Source organism: Chinchilla lanigera, unplaced genomic scaffold (assembly GCF_000276665.1).
Source record: "Chinchilla lanigera isolate Chin_1 unplaced genomic scaffold, ChiLan1.0 scaffold00033, whole genome shotgun sequence".
Lineage (NCBI taxonomy): Eukaryota > Metazoa > Chordata > Mammalia > Rodentia > Chinchillidae > Chinchilla > Chinchilla lanigera.
Genome location: NW_004955434.1, coordinates 9,451,096 through 9,468,431, shown reverse-complemented (window position 1 = coordinate 9,468,431; position 17,336 = coordinate 9,451,096). Strand labels below are relative to the sequence as shown.

General features: G+C 40.0%; 1 protein-coding gene across 1 annotated transcript in view; it reads left to right on the top strand.

Annotated features, from left to right (window-relative positions):
• The first annotated feature begins 376 nt into the window (after positions 1-376).
• Positions 377-17,336, top strand: part of Plgrkt (plasminogen receptor, C-terminal lysine transmembrane protein) — a 43,263-nt gene continuing 26,303 nt past the window's right edge. Inside the window, exons 1-3 of the mRNA XM_005388659.2 lie at positions 377-481; positions 1,465-1,582; positions 3,546-3,632. Coding sequence (XP_005388716.1) covers positions 3,552-3,632 — 81 coding nt within the window. The 5' untranslated portion in view covers positions 377-481; positions 1,465-1,582; positions 3,546-3,551. The remainder of the gene's footprint in view (positions 482-1,464; positions 1,583-3,545; positions 3,633-17,336) is intronic.

The following is a 17,336-nucleotide window of genomic DNA, read 5'->3' as shown; positions in this document are numbered from 1 at the left end:
AAAAGAATTAGTAATTCTGGTCAAGTCTGTTCTCTGCGTCCTGTCTTACCTTTTTGCCACTCTACTGGTGGCAGTTTTACAGCATAGGAGACAGAGACGTTTAGTTGAGCTCTCCATTCTGCTTCCTCTGCCTCTCCTCAAAATCACAGCCCTGAGTCTTTGCAGTTTCGAATTTCCTACTTTGATCAGCGCCCCACTAGGGGGAATACCTAAGTTACAGTAACTGGGTTCAGAGTGAGGCCCCTCCTACCAGGGCGCCTGGACCAGGACACGCCAGGCTTCCGTTGGCTGTTGGGAATTCGAACGGAGCCTTTAAGACAGCTGACAGCCACGCTGATTGGCTGAGGACCGTAACAACTGTCATGGCTAGCCAATCCCGAGGCCCTGAGGGGAAGCCGGTGTCTGCGGTGATCCCTGGGAGCCCAGGCCTCCAGGCCCGGGCAGCAATCACTAAATTCCCGCGTCCTTTTCGCGCTGCTAGGTGAGTGCGGGTGGCGGGCGTGGGGGACGGAAGGTCTGCACCGCTCACGCCGGCGCGAGTCCGCGACCCGGGCTCTGGAGGGCCCGCTCCAATGGTCTCTGGTGCTGGTAGGCGTTGTCAAGCTCGTTTCAGAGCCCATGCTGTCCACAGGAACTCGTGGTCTCTGTCATTATTGTGGAGTGGGAAAAGTTGGCCCCTCAAAACTCAGCGCCCCACTAGGGGGAATACCTAAATTACAGTAACTGGGTCCAGAGTGAGGCAGTGGAGATGCTGGTGGAAAATCTCCCAGAAGCCTGTGCAGGGAGGAAATAGCCTCAAAGGTTTGTTGGACAGGACCGTGATTAGGCAATCAGAAATGAGTTCAGGTAATGTGTTATTTGATAGGGAAATAAAATACCGCAGGACTTTGGATGACAAAACTCATGAACTTTTTCAATCTCATCTCACCCTCTTCTCCTTCCCTCCCTCTCTCTCCCTCCCACTTCCCCTCACCACCAACCAGAGGTGTCTAGAATATGTAGGACCAACTCTTCTGAGAAATACACCTCCCATAGCAATCTATAATAAAGCTGAGGAGAGCTGCAGCATTCCACACCTCTTCCACGGTCTCACAAGCAATCGAAGGACAAATGAAGGCAGAACACACGCCAATCAGCATTCTCAGCCCTCTGAGACACACTGAGGACTTAAATTGTGTAGATGCCACATTTGTTATCCATGATATGAAATGTGTTGGATTTTTGACAGGCTTACCTTATACAAATGAGTGAAATCAGTTATTCCTATTACAAAGTCACTCTCGCTCATTTTCCTATAAATATTTTGTGCATGTAAGAAAGCAAGTTGAAAGAGTTCTGAACACCCTAAGGAATAATCCCAGGTTTTGGAAAGTGGCTTTGTTAGTGTTAGGGAAGGAGAAGAGGCTGAAAACCCTGAACTCCATCAAGGGTAAAGTTTATAAGGTGTGGTGTACTCGTTTTCAGGTGAGGTCTCCCACAGGGAAGTTTTTCCTGCTTGACTTCGACCTTTAACCCTTCTACCAGCGAGCGTCTCCTAACCCACCCAAAACTACAGTTCCAGATAGCAAGGTCCAGAAAAAAGGTAAGTGCCTAAATTCTAACTTTCCAGTGTTTCTCATCTGTAGATAATTGACATAGGGACTATCATTCACTTGAGGATATCCCACCACTTGACAAGTAGGAGCCTCGAAGGGACACAGATCTTTGATGTATACGGTGTGTTCTTGGAGACAAGAGGACAGTTTTTCCCCTTTATAAACATTTGTAGCCGATGTAAAGAATTCATTCATACATGCTTATATGTAAAAGACAATCAAGGAATAGCAAGTTACCTGAGCTAAACTTTTTCTTGTACTGTATCACTCTTGTTCTGTGCAAACATCTGTGAAGTTCGTCAAGATGGATAATATGTCCCTCCTGCCTTCAGGCAAGTTCTGGGCTGCTGTTGAAGAGAATTCACATGGAGCTGTCAAAACTTGGAGAAAGGAGGGAACTGCTAGATCTTCTACACTCAGTGGTGGGACACACTGTCTCTGTCTCTGGTCACAGAGTTCTCAAGTGGGGCAGAGGAAGAGGGGGAAGGAGAGCTCATGATCATTTAGGCCTATTCAGGGCTGTACTTTAGGGCTGTACTTCACCTCCTCGTAAGCAGTCTGACCTCCTGAGCTTTGAAGCTGACTCTGATGCGGAAGCCCCTGTAATTCCAGGATTTGTCTTTGGCTGGAATATAGGGAAGCTGCTTGCAGCTCCCACACCTCTGATTAGCTGGAACTCAGGATTTCCTGAGAAAGGATATAGGTAATAGGAGCTGCCTGTGCTTCCCGCAGAACACTTGTCCTGCCTATAAGACATTAAGGCTAGCCACTCTAAAGTGATGTTCTATTCAACAGCTGACTAAAGAGAAAGGTATCAGCAAAGTTGTTGAGGGAGGCAGAGAGAAGTTGAAACTTTCCTCTGTTTTGCAGTCGTCTGAAAGTAAAGTCAAGAACTAAATGTTTTCTGTACCAACCCAATTAGATAGAATAGGAAGTTCTGGCCCACCCACTTAAGTACTTCCTAAGTAAGATGATAAGATAGACAATGCAGAGGGCCCATAACTTCCAGAATGGTTCAACTTATATGTTTTGGCTTTATGATGGTGCAAATGCAATATGTATTCAATAGAAACCATAGTTTGAATTTTTACCTTTTCCTGGGCTAGCCATACAGAACAACTGTTCCATTCTCACTTTCAGACAGTATTCAATAAATTACATGAGATGTTTGACGCTTTATCATGAAAGGGGATTTGAGTGAGATGAGTATTTCCAAGTGTAGGCTAAATGTTCTGAGTACGCTGACAGGAAACTAAGCTGTGATGTTCAGTGAGCTAAGTGTATACAGGCATTTTTCAGCTTAACACTACTTCCAACATAGGGTGAGTTTATTAGAATGTAACCTTGTAAGTAGAGAAGCAAGGATACAATGCAGCCATTTTTAAAAGTACATTTCCAAAGACACTGAAGTATCCTTATGCCTTCTCCACTTCAAGAATTTAGCAGGTGAAGCTGGAAGAGGATAGCTTAGGAATGTCAGCAGTGAGCAGATAGAAATCAGTGTTGTGTAGAAAAGGGGTGGAGTCACAATATGATTGTGGAAAAAAGACTCAAATACTGAGCTCAAGACACCTAAATCTTCTAAAACACAAATGCAAGGAGCACATCTCTTCTCAAGATGCGCAAGATGTCTTCTAAATCTCCTCCCCAGACACAAGGTTTTATTGTCTACCCATATAGAGGGAGAGGAAAGACGGTATCCATACTGTCCTCAAGCTTTATAGTAGGAAGACAATTGAGGAAGCATGGAAGCATACACTGATAAGATAGGGAGATCATGTAGTTCAATCGGCTGGCCTTAGCTGAGGAAATCATAGCCAGGCCAGTTAAGTATGCCTCAGTTATGACAGCTAGTTAGAATCCACACTGCATTTCTACATCAGAAAAAAATTTTTTTCTAAGATACATGCAATATGTTGTTTTAAATCTCCTTGCTTTTTTATATATTAGGTCAAGATGGGGTTTATGTTTTCAAAATCTATGAGTGAAAACATGAAAAATCAACAGGAATTCATGCTTATGAATGCTCGACTCCAGGTATGTTTGAAAATAATTAAGCTCTTATGTTGTTGCCATGGTTAAAGTTTTGTCACTTTTTTTTTTTTAGCAGCATGTTGTCTCATACACGCCATGTCTACTCTCCTCAAATGCTTTTGGGGCTTCACCCTCAAAGACTAGATGAAATCAATTGCTAATTATCTGGTGAATGGCCTTGTTTGAATATCCAGTGCAGAAACTTGTATCAAAATTTCCGTACTTAAAGAGATAACTGTTTAGAATGTATTGTAGATAGAATTATGTCCAGCAAGATAGGAAGACACGTCTTAATTCCCAGGACCTGTGAATATGTTCATAGCATGTTACCTTACATGGAAAAAGGGACAGGGACTTTACAATGTGATCATTTAAGAGGTTTCAGATGGGGAGATTATCCTGGATTATCCAGATGAATGAATTGCGATTATAAGAGGTCTTTATATGGTAAAGAGGAGACTAAGGTGAGGGCAAAGAGGGGGGCATGGTGAGAGGGAGGGAGGGAGAGAGACAGAGAGAAATTAATTGATAGATTTGAAGGTGCTACACTTCCGGCTTGAAGACAGTCAGTCAGGACCATAAGCAAAGGAATCTAGGCACCCTTCAGAAGCTAGAAAAGGCAAGGGAACAGATTCTCTTCTGTAGCCTCCAGAGGGACACAGTCCTGCCAGTCCATTTTAGACATTAACTGCAGAACTAGGGCCGGGGATATAGCTCAGCAGCGTAAGCATTTGCCTGGCAAACCTGAGGTCATGAGTTTGATTCCTGGTACCAAAAAAACAAACAAAACAAAACAAAACAAAAAGCCCAACTAACTGTGGAACTATAAGATAGTATATTTGTGTTATTTTAAATCATTAAAGTCTTTATAATTTATTACATCAGCAATAGGAAACTAATAGAGATTGTGAAAACTGACATTGGATGGATATAAAAGATAAGAGCATGGTAAACTGTCAAAATGCCCAATACTAGTCAAAAACAGTTTGTTAAAACATTGCAAGTCAAAATTAAGTGCTAAAAATTTGACTCAGGTTATTGTCCTAAGATTTCAGATGAAGATCTTTAGGTTTCTGTGGCCCATTGTATCCCTGGAAGTAGAATCCCTGCTACTGTCGGGCAGTGTAGCTCACATTTTAAAATGACTAATGCCAAGACCCCTGAATTGAATCCCAATTCTGCTCCTGACTAATTGCATGATCTGTTCTTCAGTCTCCTGATCTGAGCACTAGAGGTGATAGAATACACTTCAGAAAATATATATTACAGAGAAAAGTTAATACATATTATTATTATTATTATAACAATGACTTCAGTTTTTAGAAAAATGCCTCAGTCTCTGTTAGATGTTGCTTTTATTACTGCTGTTAATCGCTAACAAGAATCTCCTCTGAAGTGTCAAGGTTCCTTTTGGAATAGTGGAACAACTGAAAAGATGGACAACTTAATTATTATAACAGAGCAAAGTGATTTATGGGAGACCAAATATTAGGTGTAGGAATCAGCCATGCATGTCTGATTCTTAGAGCATCCTTGTCAAAGGCCTTTAGAAATTATAGTCCTCATGATGGCAGGGTTTTTGAAGAGTTGGCGATTTTACTCTACTTGCAAGCTAACAAGTTAGTCTGTTACAGAGGACCAGAGGTGCCTAAATCAGAGACACAGGACGTTAGTGCAGAACAGCAAGCAGCATGGTGCTATTTTCCATGCTCCCAAGACCTATAGAGGTGGTAGAGATGGGCATGGACTTAAATGGAATCTGTGCACTAAATGGATTTGTGTCACACTGAGGGGACACTACACTTCAAAAATCTACTGCTTTTATAGTGAGGCAGGGGCGAAGAAGGAAGGAGGGGAAGGAGAGAAGGATCTGTGTTACTTCATTCCTTCAGGTTGTTCATGGAAGCACAAGTTAAGAATGGCCCATGTAAGGGGCAGTTGGGTCAGGCTTTCCTGACCTACCCCAAAAAATCATGCAAGGACTTTCAGGCTCATGGTAATAACCTGATTGACCATAGGTCTGAGAAAAGTTTTGAATTTTGTCTATTGATTCTAGAAGCCAGATTTTACATAGCTGTAGTGGCCATCAGTTTTCATCTTATCTGAACCAAAGTGAACCAGGCCCAGGCATTTAGGGGACTATCTGTGAATCCAGGGTGCTACTGAGCCAGTAGCCTTGTTCCAGTTGGCAGAGTGGAGGAAAAGTTTGCCCCATAGGGGTGGGTACTACTCCTTTATGCAGAAACTAAAATGATACTCAGGCACACTTCAATTTTACCAGCAGATTGGCTCTTCCCTTGTAGTTGGTATGTCCTAGTTGTTGCACAACACAATAAAATGTCCAGCCTGGGAATCATAAGGCCTCCATGGGGCAGGTCTTTATCTGTAGCAAGAGCTCAGCAGCATGTCAATGACTGCTTCCCCTTTTTGAAAGGGATATGTTGTGTGTTGAATTCTATCTCCTCAAAATTCACATGTTGAAATCCTAGGCCCTACTTGCAAGCTAACAAGAATGTAACCTTATTTGGAGATAGGGTCTTTACAGAGGTAACCAAATTAAATGAGTCACTAGGGTGGACCCTAAAGTGACATCAATGGTGGCCTCCTAAGAGGAAATTCGGACACAGAGACATGGATATGGAGAGAATGCCCTCAGGATGTGGAGGCAGTCATCTACAAGCCAAGAGAAGAGGTCTGGAACGGAGATTTCCCTCAGAACCTTGCAAGGAACCAACCTTGATTTTGGCTTTCTAGCCTCCAGGGCAGAGACAGTAAAGTTACACTGCTTAAATGAGCCAGTTTGTGGTCCCTTGTTTTGACGGTCCTAGCAAACACGCAGGGAGAGTTGGGTGCCCATGTCCAGCAGGTGGTGTTACAGTACTGAGCAAACAGCCTTCCAGAAGTTCAGCAGCAGTTTTCCCTTTTCTCTCTGGGACGTTATAGTGTTTCTGTAAGACCAGTGGGAGAGGGCCAAGGAAGTCATGAGTGGGAAAGATCCTTTGGTCACTTTGAGTTTTACAAGTATGCAACCCATAAATTTCATTATACGTTTATATGCAGAAAGTGGGATGGGGCGTGTGTGGACATACCTAACAATATCTTCAAGTGCTTCAAAGCCCCTCTAATTTCCCTTCCTCACGGAGAACTTTACTGAAACACTCTCATTTGATGCAGGTGCCTTTGGCTGTTGTTACTCTCGTTCGGAACACCCAGCAGTGTTTCACATAGGTTCTTTAGGGATTGTTATTGTTTTAGGGGATAACAGTCTCCCAGCTGGAGAAAGAATACAGAAGGTCAGGGAGGACTTTTTGTCCTTTGATTCCTTATCCAAGAATGACAGTGCTTCCTCCTCATGTGCCCCTAGCCTCTGGAGAGCATTGCTACTCAGGAGAATCATTCATTTCACCTTCACTAGTGCCACGTACTGCTCTGCAGTCCTTGGTAACCTGGGTCACTTTGGTGCTTAGGACATCCTCGCTCCATGGGACCAAATAGACTTGGGCACCTGCATCCAGCAGAACCATAAAAGATTGAGTTCTTCTCCAAACGTCCCCAGGGCACCCACATTTCCTCTCAAAATAGTCTGAAGTGGGGAGGAGGGAGGGAGAGGGCTCTAAGGGCAAGAAGGAAAAGCATCTTGTTGTCAGTAAACCAGGCTTGGTATTTATTTTCGGTTTAAAATGGCCTCCTGCCACTGAACCCAACAGATAATTTTCTAATGCTTTCAGTCTACCCCCAATTTTTTTTATCTTCATTGCTGACATCATTTATTTCTGCTTTAGGGACTCACTGACTCTCAGCAGCTACAGTCACATTGCATTGCCTTTGACTAAAACGTGGGGCTTGCTGTGCTATTGTTGTGATAACATTCTTCCTTTCTCCCACCCTGGAGAACATGCTATCACCAAAGCAGCATTTGGGCAACTTGTTTCAACCCTGTCTTTTGTTGTTGAAGTTCACTTAATACATAGGACAGTGAGGGACCTCACTTCATCCTCCCACCCTCACCACCTTCTACCTGACAGCAGTTACTTCTTGATTCCAGGGTTTTCTCTTATCCTGTAACCCAGCTGAGGGCCCATGTCTTTTCTTTTCCAGAAAGCCATGTCTCTAACATGATTTCACCCTTGTGACCCAAACTGTCAGGCCTTGTGAAACAGCTGGACCATTACTGTACTGGTAAATAACAGGTTAGCTTGTTACTGTTTCACAGATTCTGGCGGAAGACTGTTACCCACAGCAGAGCAATCAGCATGTGCATGCAGTGATGTTGGCAACAGTTTTCCGCGTACTCCATGTCCCACAGCAGGAGGTAGATGAGCCTCTGTTGGATGCTGAAATGGATGCAGTGGGTTTATGACATAGCTGAGAAACACTGAGCTCATAGAACTACTAATTTTATTGTGCAGGGAGAGCAAACCTGCTCTTTGCCTAGAAGGAGATGCGATCTCAAGGTTTTTGAACACAATTCTGCCCATGTGTCACTGATTTTGTGGGCTCGTGTACTCTCCATGAGAAGAATCAGACACAGGAACAATAATGCAGGAAGAAGCCTTTTTTATTCTCATGCTCAAGTGTCAGGGAAAACATTCTTAGTACAAGGGAAAAAGAAATCCCAGGCCAACTCAAACAGAAGGACAAGAAAGGATACTTTTATAGTGCTTCTCGGGTCATCATGGACCTAGCCTTTTGATGTCATTGCAAGGAGGGATGGAATTCCAGTTGCACTTCATTATGCCAGGCATGCCTCTACCATCTTCACAAAAGGGTAGGCATTTTACTACGATAAAGAAGCAAAAGTAATTATAAGTTACTTTAGTGACTATTCTACGAAGTGTTTTTGCCCCTCGCCATTGGGGGGAAACCCCTAGCATTGTTCTAAAGTAAGGCAAGTTGTTCTTCTGTCTTGGTGGGTCTGATTGATAGCTAAGTTAACTGCTTTATTTTTCTTAGTCTCAGCTTCCTGGTATGCCAGCTGACCTTGTAACCGCTGAACATTAATCTGATTCCGCAGTCTCCTGTCTCCTGGTGCTTTTAACTGACCCCCTAGACCTGCAGGTGTTAGCAGCTGTCTCCCATGGAATGAACAGCCAGGGCTGGATCCCCGGCCTACACAACAAAAATGTGCAGAAAGGCTCAGGGGCCATGGGGGATTGATTTTCCCAATGCATGTGCTGGCTAAGATAACTCGTTATTTTCTTGTTGATCAGGATCTGTTTTATTATTTATCTTTTCACATCTTTTTTATTTTCTTTTTGGTAAAAACGAAAACATCACAACTCAACAACTTCTTATTTTTGTTTTTTCTTTCATGTGAAAGGACTAAAGTCAGATATTCAGCTACATCTCTTATAGCACTGGCTAGGTTTTCAATCCTGGCTATACGTTTGGTTCATTCAGGGACTCTACGATATTTTGGTCCTGCCCTAGACTAATTGGACCCCTTATGGTTGGGTGTGGGTGTTGTTACTTTAAGCTCTCCAATGCAATGTAATGCATGGTCTAGGTTGGCAAACTTTATCTTTTCCTTCTTTTTCTGTGATGCTACACAATTGTAATGGGTGAGTGGTAAAATCTACGTAGGAGTTGGGACCAAATAGGTTTTCACTTGATAGTGAATTAATTATGAAATGAATCACTAAAATCAAGCCAATCAATATTTATAAAGGGGCTCCAATCAAAGTTGTTTTTTAAGATGGAAGAGATTCATATTATTGGTTATAATGATATTTTCAAAACATCAGGGTTCAGTTTCCCAGCAGAAATTGCCTTCCAGCCTCTGTTACTGAGGATGACGGATGGAAGCTGTAAAAATGAATGTTTCTTAAAGACCCACTTGCTGGCAGATCTAAACTAACTTTATACCACTTAAATGGCTGGAAAAGCATTTTGATGTCATAAAATAGAATGGAAACTGGAAGCACAAGCAGAGAAAATAAGAGAACAGATTCCATAGTTCCATCCTATGCTACAGTGTGATGTGGGTAAAGTAGTTATGGTCAGCGTGAAGATTAGTTGGGCAGTAAATAAATGTTTATTGATTGTTGCTATATTCAAGCAACAAACTGATGATTCAGAAACAAAACACAGGATAGCAAGGCATGCTGACACATGCTTGCAATCCCAGCCTCTGAAGCAGGAGGATTGAAAGTTTAAGAACAAGTTGGGCAATTTAGTGACTTAGCAAAACTTGTATCAAAATTCACAAAACTTGGGTGGAGATCGGGCACTGGAGATGTAGGTCAGTCTAAAGACTGCCCTGGGTGCATTCCTCAGTATGGAAACAAAAAACCAACATAAGAATAATAATTTGACTTGTACACATAGTGAAGAAATAAAGGCAGAATGTATAGACTCCCTCAGTTTTCAAATAAATAAAAGATACAGTGTGGTCTAAATAAGAAACACTTCCAGACATATACCAGTAGATTTTCCTTTGATTTTCCAATTCATTTGTCCATTTATAGCCAGGGATATAGCTCAGTGGCACAGCACCTGCCTGGCAAGTGTGAGGTCCTGGGTTCGATTCCCAGTAACAACAGAAAACGTACTCCATTTATATGAATTTGTATGGAGTGCCTATTAAAAAGAAATGAGAATTCTTATAGTGCTTAGTGGTTGGCTTCAAATGTCTTAATGCTAGAATTTATGGAGCAACCTCTCCAGCTTCAGAGAAAAATCCTTAAACTTAATACTTAACTAAATTGCACATAATACTGCTAAAAATCCAAACATGCAGACATTCAGAAACTAAGTCAGCCACGTGTTACTGGAAAAATGAATTGAAGAGATAATCGTATCGGTCCGCAAAGAAACATCAAGACCTAGAAAATCTAACTTGGTAGTATGCATGTGAAAGACAGGAAAAGGTATAACCCTAAACTAATGTTTTAGCAATCTTGCTTCTCCTATCTCAACTTCTTTTGCCTTTTTTCCCTTTTTGCTAGAATGTACTGTAACACAAATTTCAATTTATCTATATATCTTGCAGTATAAACCTCTAAAGGTATGGATATAACTACATTTAATTAAGTCAGCGATAATTCTCTCCTAGCGTATAATACCTCATCCCATTTACCTCATACACATCTTTTTACAATCGGGTTTGTAATCAGAATCCAAGCATAGTTTTCACACAATACTTAGATATTAGGACCCCCAGGTCTGTCTTAATTTGAGGCAACATCCTTTTAGCCTGTTCTACATTCATATGTTGAAGAAACCAGGTCATTTGTTCAATAGCCTGTTCCACAGACAAATTTGGTGAATTGCTTCGTGGCGTTATTATTGAAAATATTCTTCTGAGTTTTGTTGTTGTTGTTCCTATAAACTGGTATAATCTAGGGGTTTGATTTAACTCAGGTTCAGTTGTTATTTTTTAAAGCAAGACTTCTTTATAAGTGGTACTGTATTCTTCCTAATGCATCAAATTATGAGGAACTTAAAATCTGGTTGTCTTACTTTCCAGTATCAGGAATCAAAGTCAGGACCTTGTGCTTGTCAGGCACACGCTGTGCCTGCTGAGCTATATCTCTGGCCCTTGACTGTCATACTTTCAATGATGTCAACTGACCCTTCTATTATAAAGTTCCACATTAGCCTGTCATCTTATGGTTTTACTATCCATTCATGATTACTGCCTAGATTTTTTTTTTTTACTTCTTTAGGGCTTGACAAAAATAGTGATTTAAGAAGATTTTCTCCTTTCTGCATTTATTAGCTAGAAATTTAATAAGAATTTCCCTTACTAACTACTTTATTATCATGAAATACAGTCTATACAGAAAACAGAAAATAAGTGCTTTTCCTGGGGCTCAGGATTTAGCTCAGCGGCACAGGACCTGTCTGGCAAGCACAAGGTCGTGAGTTCGATTCCGGGTACCAGAAAAAAAAAACAAAAAATAAAACTATAAAAAAATAAAATAAATGTTTTTCTCCCTTAATTTAGAAATTTTTGCAATAGTGAATTAATGCCATGCAACCTCTGAAGGTAACCAAAATTTTTGTTTGTATATTATGACTATAAATTTTTGGTGAATTTTAATCAGGTGTAGTCATTATTGCTTTTGATCCCCAAATTGACCTTTTATAATTTAACTTCTATGTCCTCTGGATAAGACCCAGTTAGTCCTTGATCATGGCTAGATTGTTGAACTTGTCTGTGTCTCACTTCCCACATTTAAACATATACCTTAATAATAATTATTACACTCTGTAACTTTGCTCGGAAGATTAAAGGAGATAACTCATGTTTAGGAATTTAACACACAAAAAATCTTCCCTGCATAAGCACTCCGCAAAGTCAGTAATGTGAGCAAAACTTTTATTACTAGCAGTGCCATTTATTTATTTACCATATTTATGGAGCCCCTGCTCTGTACCAGACGGTATCTTAGATGGAGAGACACAGCAAAGAAAGCTGATAAAGTCTCTTCCTCATAGAGCTTACATCCAGCAGGGATACAGGCAACAACCAAGTAGCCAGTGCATTAGAGGTGATGGGCTCTGTGAGGGGTAGTGGCAGGGGTATGTGAGTGGTTGGGCAGGACGTTGCCATTTTTTGAGGAATGGATAGTGAAGGCCTCTTCAGCAGAGCCTGGAGGGACCAGAAATGTGAACTATGTAGAAAGTTGAGGAGTAACAATTTCCAGCAAAAGAAAGCGTAGGCAGAGACAGACGGGAGACAACCAGGAGCTGGAGGAACAACGCTCCAGAGGCTTGTGGTCAGAGCTCTGGAGGGGTTGGGAGAGTAGCGGGAACAAGGTGAGAGGCCACACAGGCATTGTACTTATCATAACTGTTAGCGAAATGCATTCTGAGTGACCCGGGAAGCCACTGCAGGGTTTCGTGCAGAGGAGTAACATCGTCTGATGGATTTTGCAACATAAAATATAATGTGTGCTCCACGAGCGTTTTTCCAAGTACATAAAAATAGGAACAGCAAATAACTGTTATGAGAACATTTCCAAGTTGCTTAAACCTTTATAATGGCTGTGTTCCCCGCCCCCATTTTTTTTTTAGAGGAGGAAGCTATGTTCTTAGGAAAGCAAATGGCATGGCGTGTGTTTTAGAGAGAGGCTTGCAGTGACGAAGAGCCTAGAAGGTAGAGTAGGTGGTAATGAAGAGGAGAGAGCAGTCAGGAACATTCTGTAGGTGAAAGCTGAAGTGGTAGGTAGGTGGAAGTTGGCTCAGGGCCTAGAAGCGTCAGGGGATTTAATGGCTGTAAATTTACTAGCAAGTAAGTGCCTTCCGTGGAAGGACAGTGTGATCGTGAGAGCACCAGGACGGTGGGGGCTCTAAAGAGGCCTCATCCAGTTCCTGTGGCTGGATTCCCAGTAGTCTTCAATTCATGCTTCTGGGACATGTTTCTGCCCATACCCCCCATCACCACTGTCTTAATCTCCTCTTGTCCTTCAACCAGAATCATTCAAGATTTATTTTCTTTTAAATTTTTTGGTTAATTACATGATATGAAATTTATTATTCTAAAGTGTACAGGTCAGTGGCATTTGGTACATTTACAGTGTCATGCAGTCACCACTGTTTAATTCCATGAACATTTCTATCACCTGCAAAGGGAACCCTAAGCCCGTAGAGCATCCACTCCCAAGCCCTCTTGCTCAATTCCAGCCTCTGGCAACTATTATTCTATTTTCTGTCTCTAGGTGTGTCTCTGTTGACATTTTGTATAAATGGAATAATACCGTATGTCGTCTTTTATGTCTAGTTTCTTTCCTTTAATTATCTTTCCAAGCTTCATTCACACGGTAGCATGTACCGGTACTTCATTCTTTATGACTGAATAGGATTTCACTGAATGAATGTCTCACATTTGGGTTATCCATTGATCTGGCTCTCCATCTTGGTGGGTATTTGGGTTCTTTCCACCATTTGGTTATTGTGAATAGTATTGTTATTAACATTCTTGCACAATTTTTTTTGAACACTTGTTTTCAATTCTTTGGCTATATACCTAGGAATGGAATTGCTGAGTCATATGGAAATTTTATGCTTAACTTACCAAGAAACCACCAAATTGTTTTCCACCGTGGCTGTTAATACTGTGGAAAACAATCTCCTCTGTGTATAACAGGAAATTCACAGACACTGGAGTGAGAAACACTTGGGCCTGACCCTGAGTGCATCACTTCCTGGTTGAGTGACCCTGATACAGGCTTCTTCCTCTCTAAGGTGAGGAGGGTACCCAAGTACCAAATCATGAAGCATAGTTTCTTATCCACTGTCTACGCTCTAATTTGCTCATCATTACAACTTCATTCTTCCCCCCATATCATATTTTCTTTTTTTTCTAATATCATTTTTTTATTTTTCTCTTTCATTTCACTTTCATTTCTGTCCTTCTTCATCTTCAGTTCTGGGGTAGGCACTTACTTTTCTAGTTTCCTCTCTCCACTGTCTTTCAGGATGCTTAGTACTTTAAATAGTTAATCCTGGCAGTAGGGCTGGAGGGTTAGCTTGGCTATCAGCCCACAAACTTTCACTGGGTCTCGAAATCTCAGTGAGCATGAAATGCTGGGGAACACTTGTGCATGTGGTCTCCAAAGTAATGGAAGAACCAGCCCATTCCAAAAGGTTCCTGGGACCTGTCCTAAAATACACAGGCGTATTCTTGCGTACCCATCTTGTACAAAAAGGAATGGCTGCTTCTCCATTCCTTTTTTACATATATTTCAGGGTTCTGATGATTTTTTTTTTCAGGAAATTTCAAAACAAAAAAATGCCAGTTTAAAGTGAATTCAGCAAATAGTAACTTGACTCAGGATGTATGTGGAAAATTACAAAAGAATCTGCAAACGTGGAAAGTTGCTGAGTATACATTGCAGTGAAGAACTAGAGTAACTAGGGGAAAATAATTCCTTTCTCTTAAGAACCAGGTGTTTGAATCTGATCTTTTTGTTTGTTTGTTTGTGTTTTTTTCTGGCACTGGGAATCGAACTCATGACCTTGCGCTTGCCAGGCAGGCGCTGTGCTGCTGAGCTAAATCCCCAGCCCCTTGAATCTGATCTTCAAAGTATGTTTTTATTATAACCATTGCATAAAAATATTTTTTGTTTCCAATTTTTTCTGTCCAGAGACTTGAGGTCTATTCCAATACTTAGCATTTAATTTACAACTATTTCCATTTAGTATTTAATCATAATTGCTTGCCAGAACTTTTAAAAAGTGAATGATTTAACATTTGTTGCCTACTTTTAATATATTCTAAGATTTCTAAGACATCCAAACCAGAGCTCTGAAAATATTCTCTCCTTCTGATTCAAATTATAATATCAATTAAGTGACCATTTATTGATTATTTTTTGTTTGATCTTCCAATCAAACACGTTTCCATTCCCTGTTCTTCCCTGTCCTCTGCCCAGGGCCCTGACGCTCAGCATTGCGTTTACCAAGCTTCCCTGCCTGGTTTCTTGGTCTGTTCAGCCTAGTGGGAGGCACTAGGAGACTGAAGGGTGGGAAGACCATGAGGTTGGGTTAGGGTTCGCACAGTTTCCGAAGACACTGACTGTCCCTTTTAGGCTCTGTCTCTTCCATGACTCCAGCCCTCCCTGGGCTCTAGTTAGTAGGGTTTGCTCCCCGCCCCTTCTGCACTGCACGTTAAGACTTCCTGTTATTGCCAGCCACCGGGTGCTTCATCATCTTTTGTGGTTACCTAAACTTTGATCACAGTCATTACATGGTCTCCTCCTTAACTTTTTTTTAGTTAAACTGTTCTCAAGTTTAAGAGGGAGTGTACTCTCTATTTCCTGTTGAGACCGCTCAAAGAAGATAATGGGTATATTTACGTTTTTGTATAAACGACTACCAGAAATTTTAAAATTACCTTCTTTTTTCATGAAAAATAAGAATGTACATGTAAAGAATATTAAACTGTAGAAAAGCTTGTGGGAATTACAGAGTTAGTGTGATACTCACAAAACTGCTTCATATAAATGCTAACCTTACAGTTTGGGGTTAGACACTGCTATAACTTCCAATCCAATTCAGTTCTTTTCTGATTCTTCATTGGTTGTGTACGTTTAGTGTCTATGCTGATCACAGAGAAGAGACCTAGAACTGAAGCATGTTATACAAAATCCATAAAGCAGCTCTTTAATAAAATGAATGTCAGATATCAATACGGAACTAAAAGTTATATAACTGCAACTTATGTACATATCTACAGAATAGGTTAAGCTAAATACTAACTTTCAAAGAAAATTTTCTCCACTACTGTAACAATTAACAATATTATATATCAAGGTACAGTAAATAATGCTAGTTTATTTCATGTAAGCATAGTGCATATTGGTTCCTAGGTAAAAGCCTCTGCTTTAAAAAAAGACAAAATTTTCTTGTTCATTTGTGAATTTTATTTGATGTACTGATCCACTTCCAATCTTTCTGTGGGCACAAGTTGTAAAATAGTGTGGGCTACGGGTGGACATCTCAGCTTTCTGCTGTGGATCTGCCTTATTAAAACTGCTTTGCAAGAAACAATAGTGTTAGATAAAGTTTCAGTATGAACAAATTAATATATTTTTATAGCAGAACACAATCTAAAACACAATTTTCCAATCATTTCTATATTTAAACTAGCTATTTTCTTAATTGTAATTTTGTATGTCTTTGATAACCTCTTTTGTTTCTATTTTTAAGCTTAAATCATAATGTCTATTACATGAATTGGGTCAAGGATTATAATAATTTATACTAAAAAATGATGCCCTTAGATGTTTGCTTCTATCATCAAAAATAATAATAAAGAAATAAAAAAATTAAAAGGTACAGGTAAGGCCAGCAATAACAATTTTTCTTGCTTTAAAAAATAAAACAAGTGATCAGTGTGTACTATAAATGTGTACTAATAAAAAGGAAAGTCACAGTTATATATAGTAAAAAAAATTTTAAACTCAAAATCTTATTATTTTATCATCTTATCGACTTGGTTCCTGAGGTTTTCTCTTATACTTGTCCTTAAACTTAGAATAGAATTTCTAAAGGAGTGTCTCAGAAAGTTTCTGGGAAAATATGTCAGGATTATATTATGACACTACCTAGCAGTGTAACAGAGCATGCTGGCATTTTCATTTGAATTTTCTTATTAACATTTAAGATAGAACCCTAAAGAGAACATTCTAAACTGTTTTATTTATTCAGTGTTTTCTAATCACTGACAGCATGGCAGCCCCTTACTATTGTATAGTAAAGAGGCCATAAAGATGAAAAGACAATATTGAGTACTTTATGATATGTATATATTCTGAAATAACTCAAGTTCATGTAGTGCTTTTCTTGGTAGAAGAAATATTGGGATCATGTTCAGCAAACAAAAACTTTGTGTTCTCTTTATACCTGTTTAGTAAATTAGTGATGTTTGTTTTAGGTGTACTGACTTCGTTCAAATATTAGCTTTAAACATGAATTATAAATAGGTAGACTATATAAGGTATTTATTTCACTATAGTAATATAAATATATCATGAGGATCTGAACTTGTGTTATATATGAAAATAGAAACTTGATTTTTAAATTATATTATCATGGCTCAGATTTCTACCTCATAAAATAATTCTTTAATTATGTACCCCAAAATAAAAATATTAACTTGAAGTCATATTTGTTTTGAGGAACTTTTGAATATGTGAAGAGCACAAAGTTTGTTTGTTTGCTGTTACTCTTCTCTTTTTTTTTTTTTTTTTTTTTTTT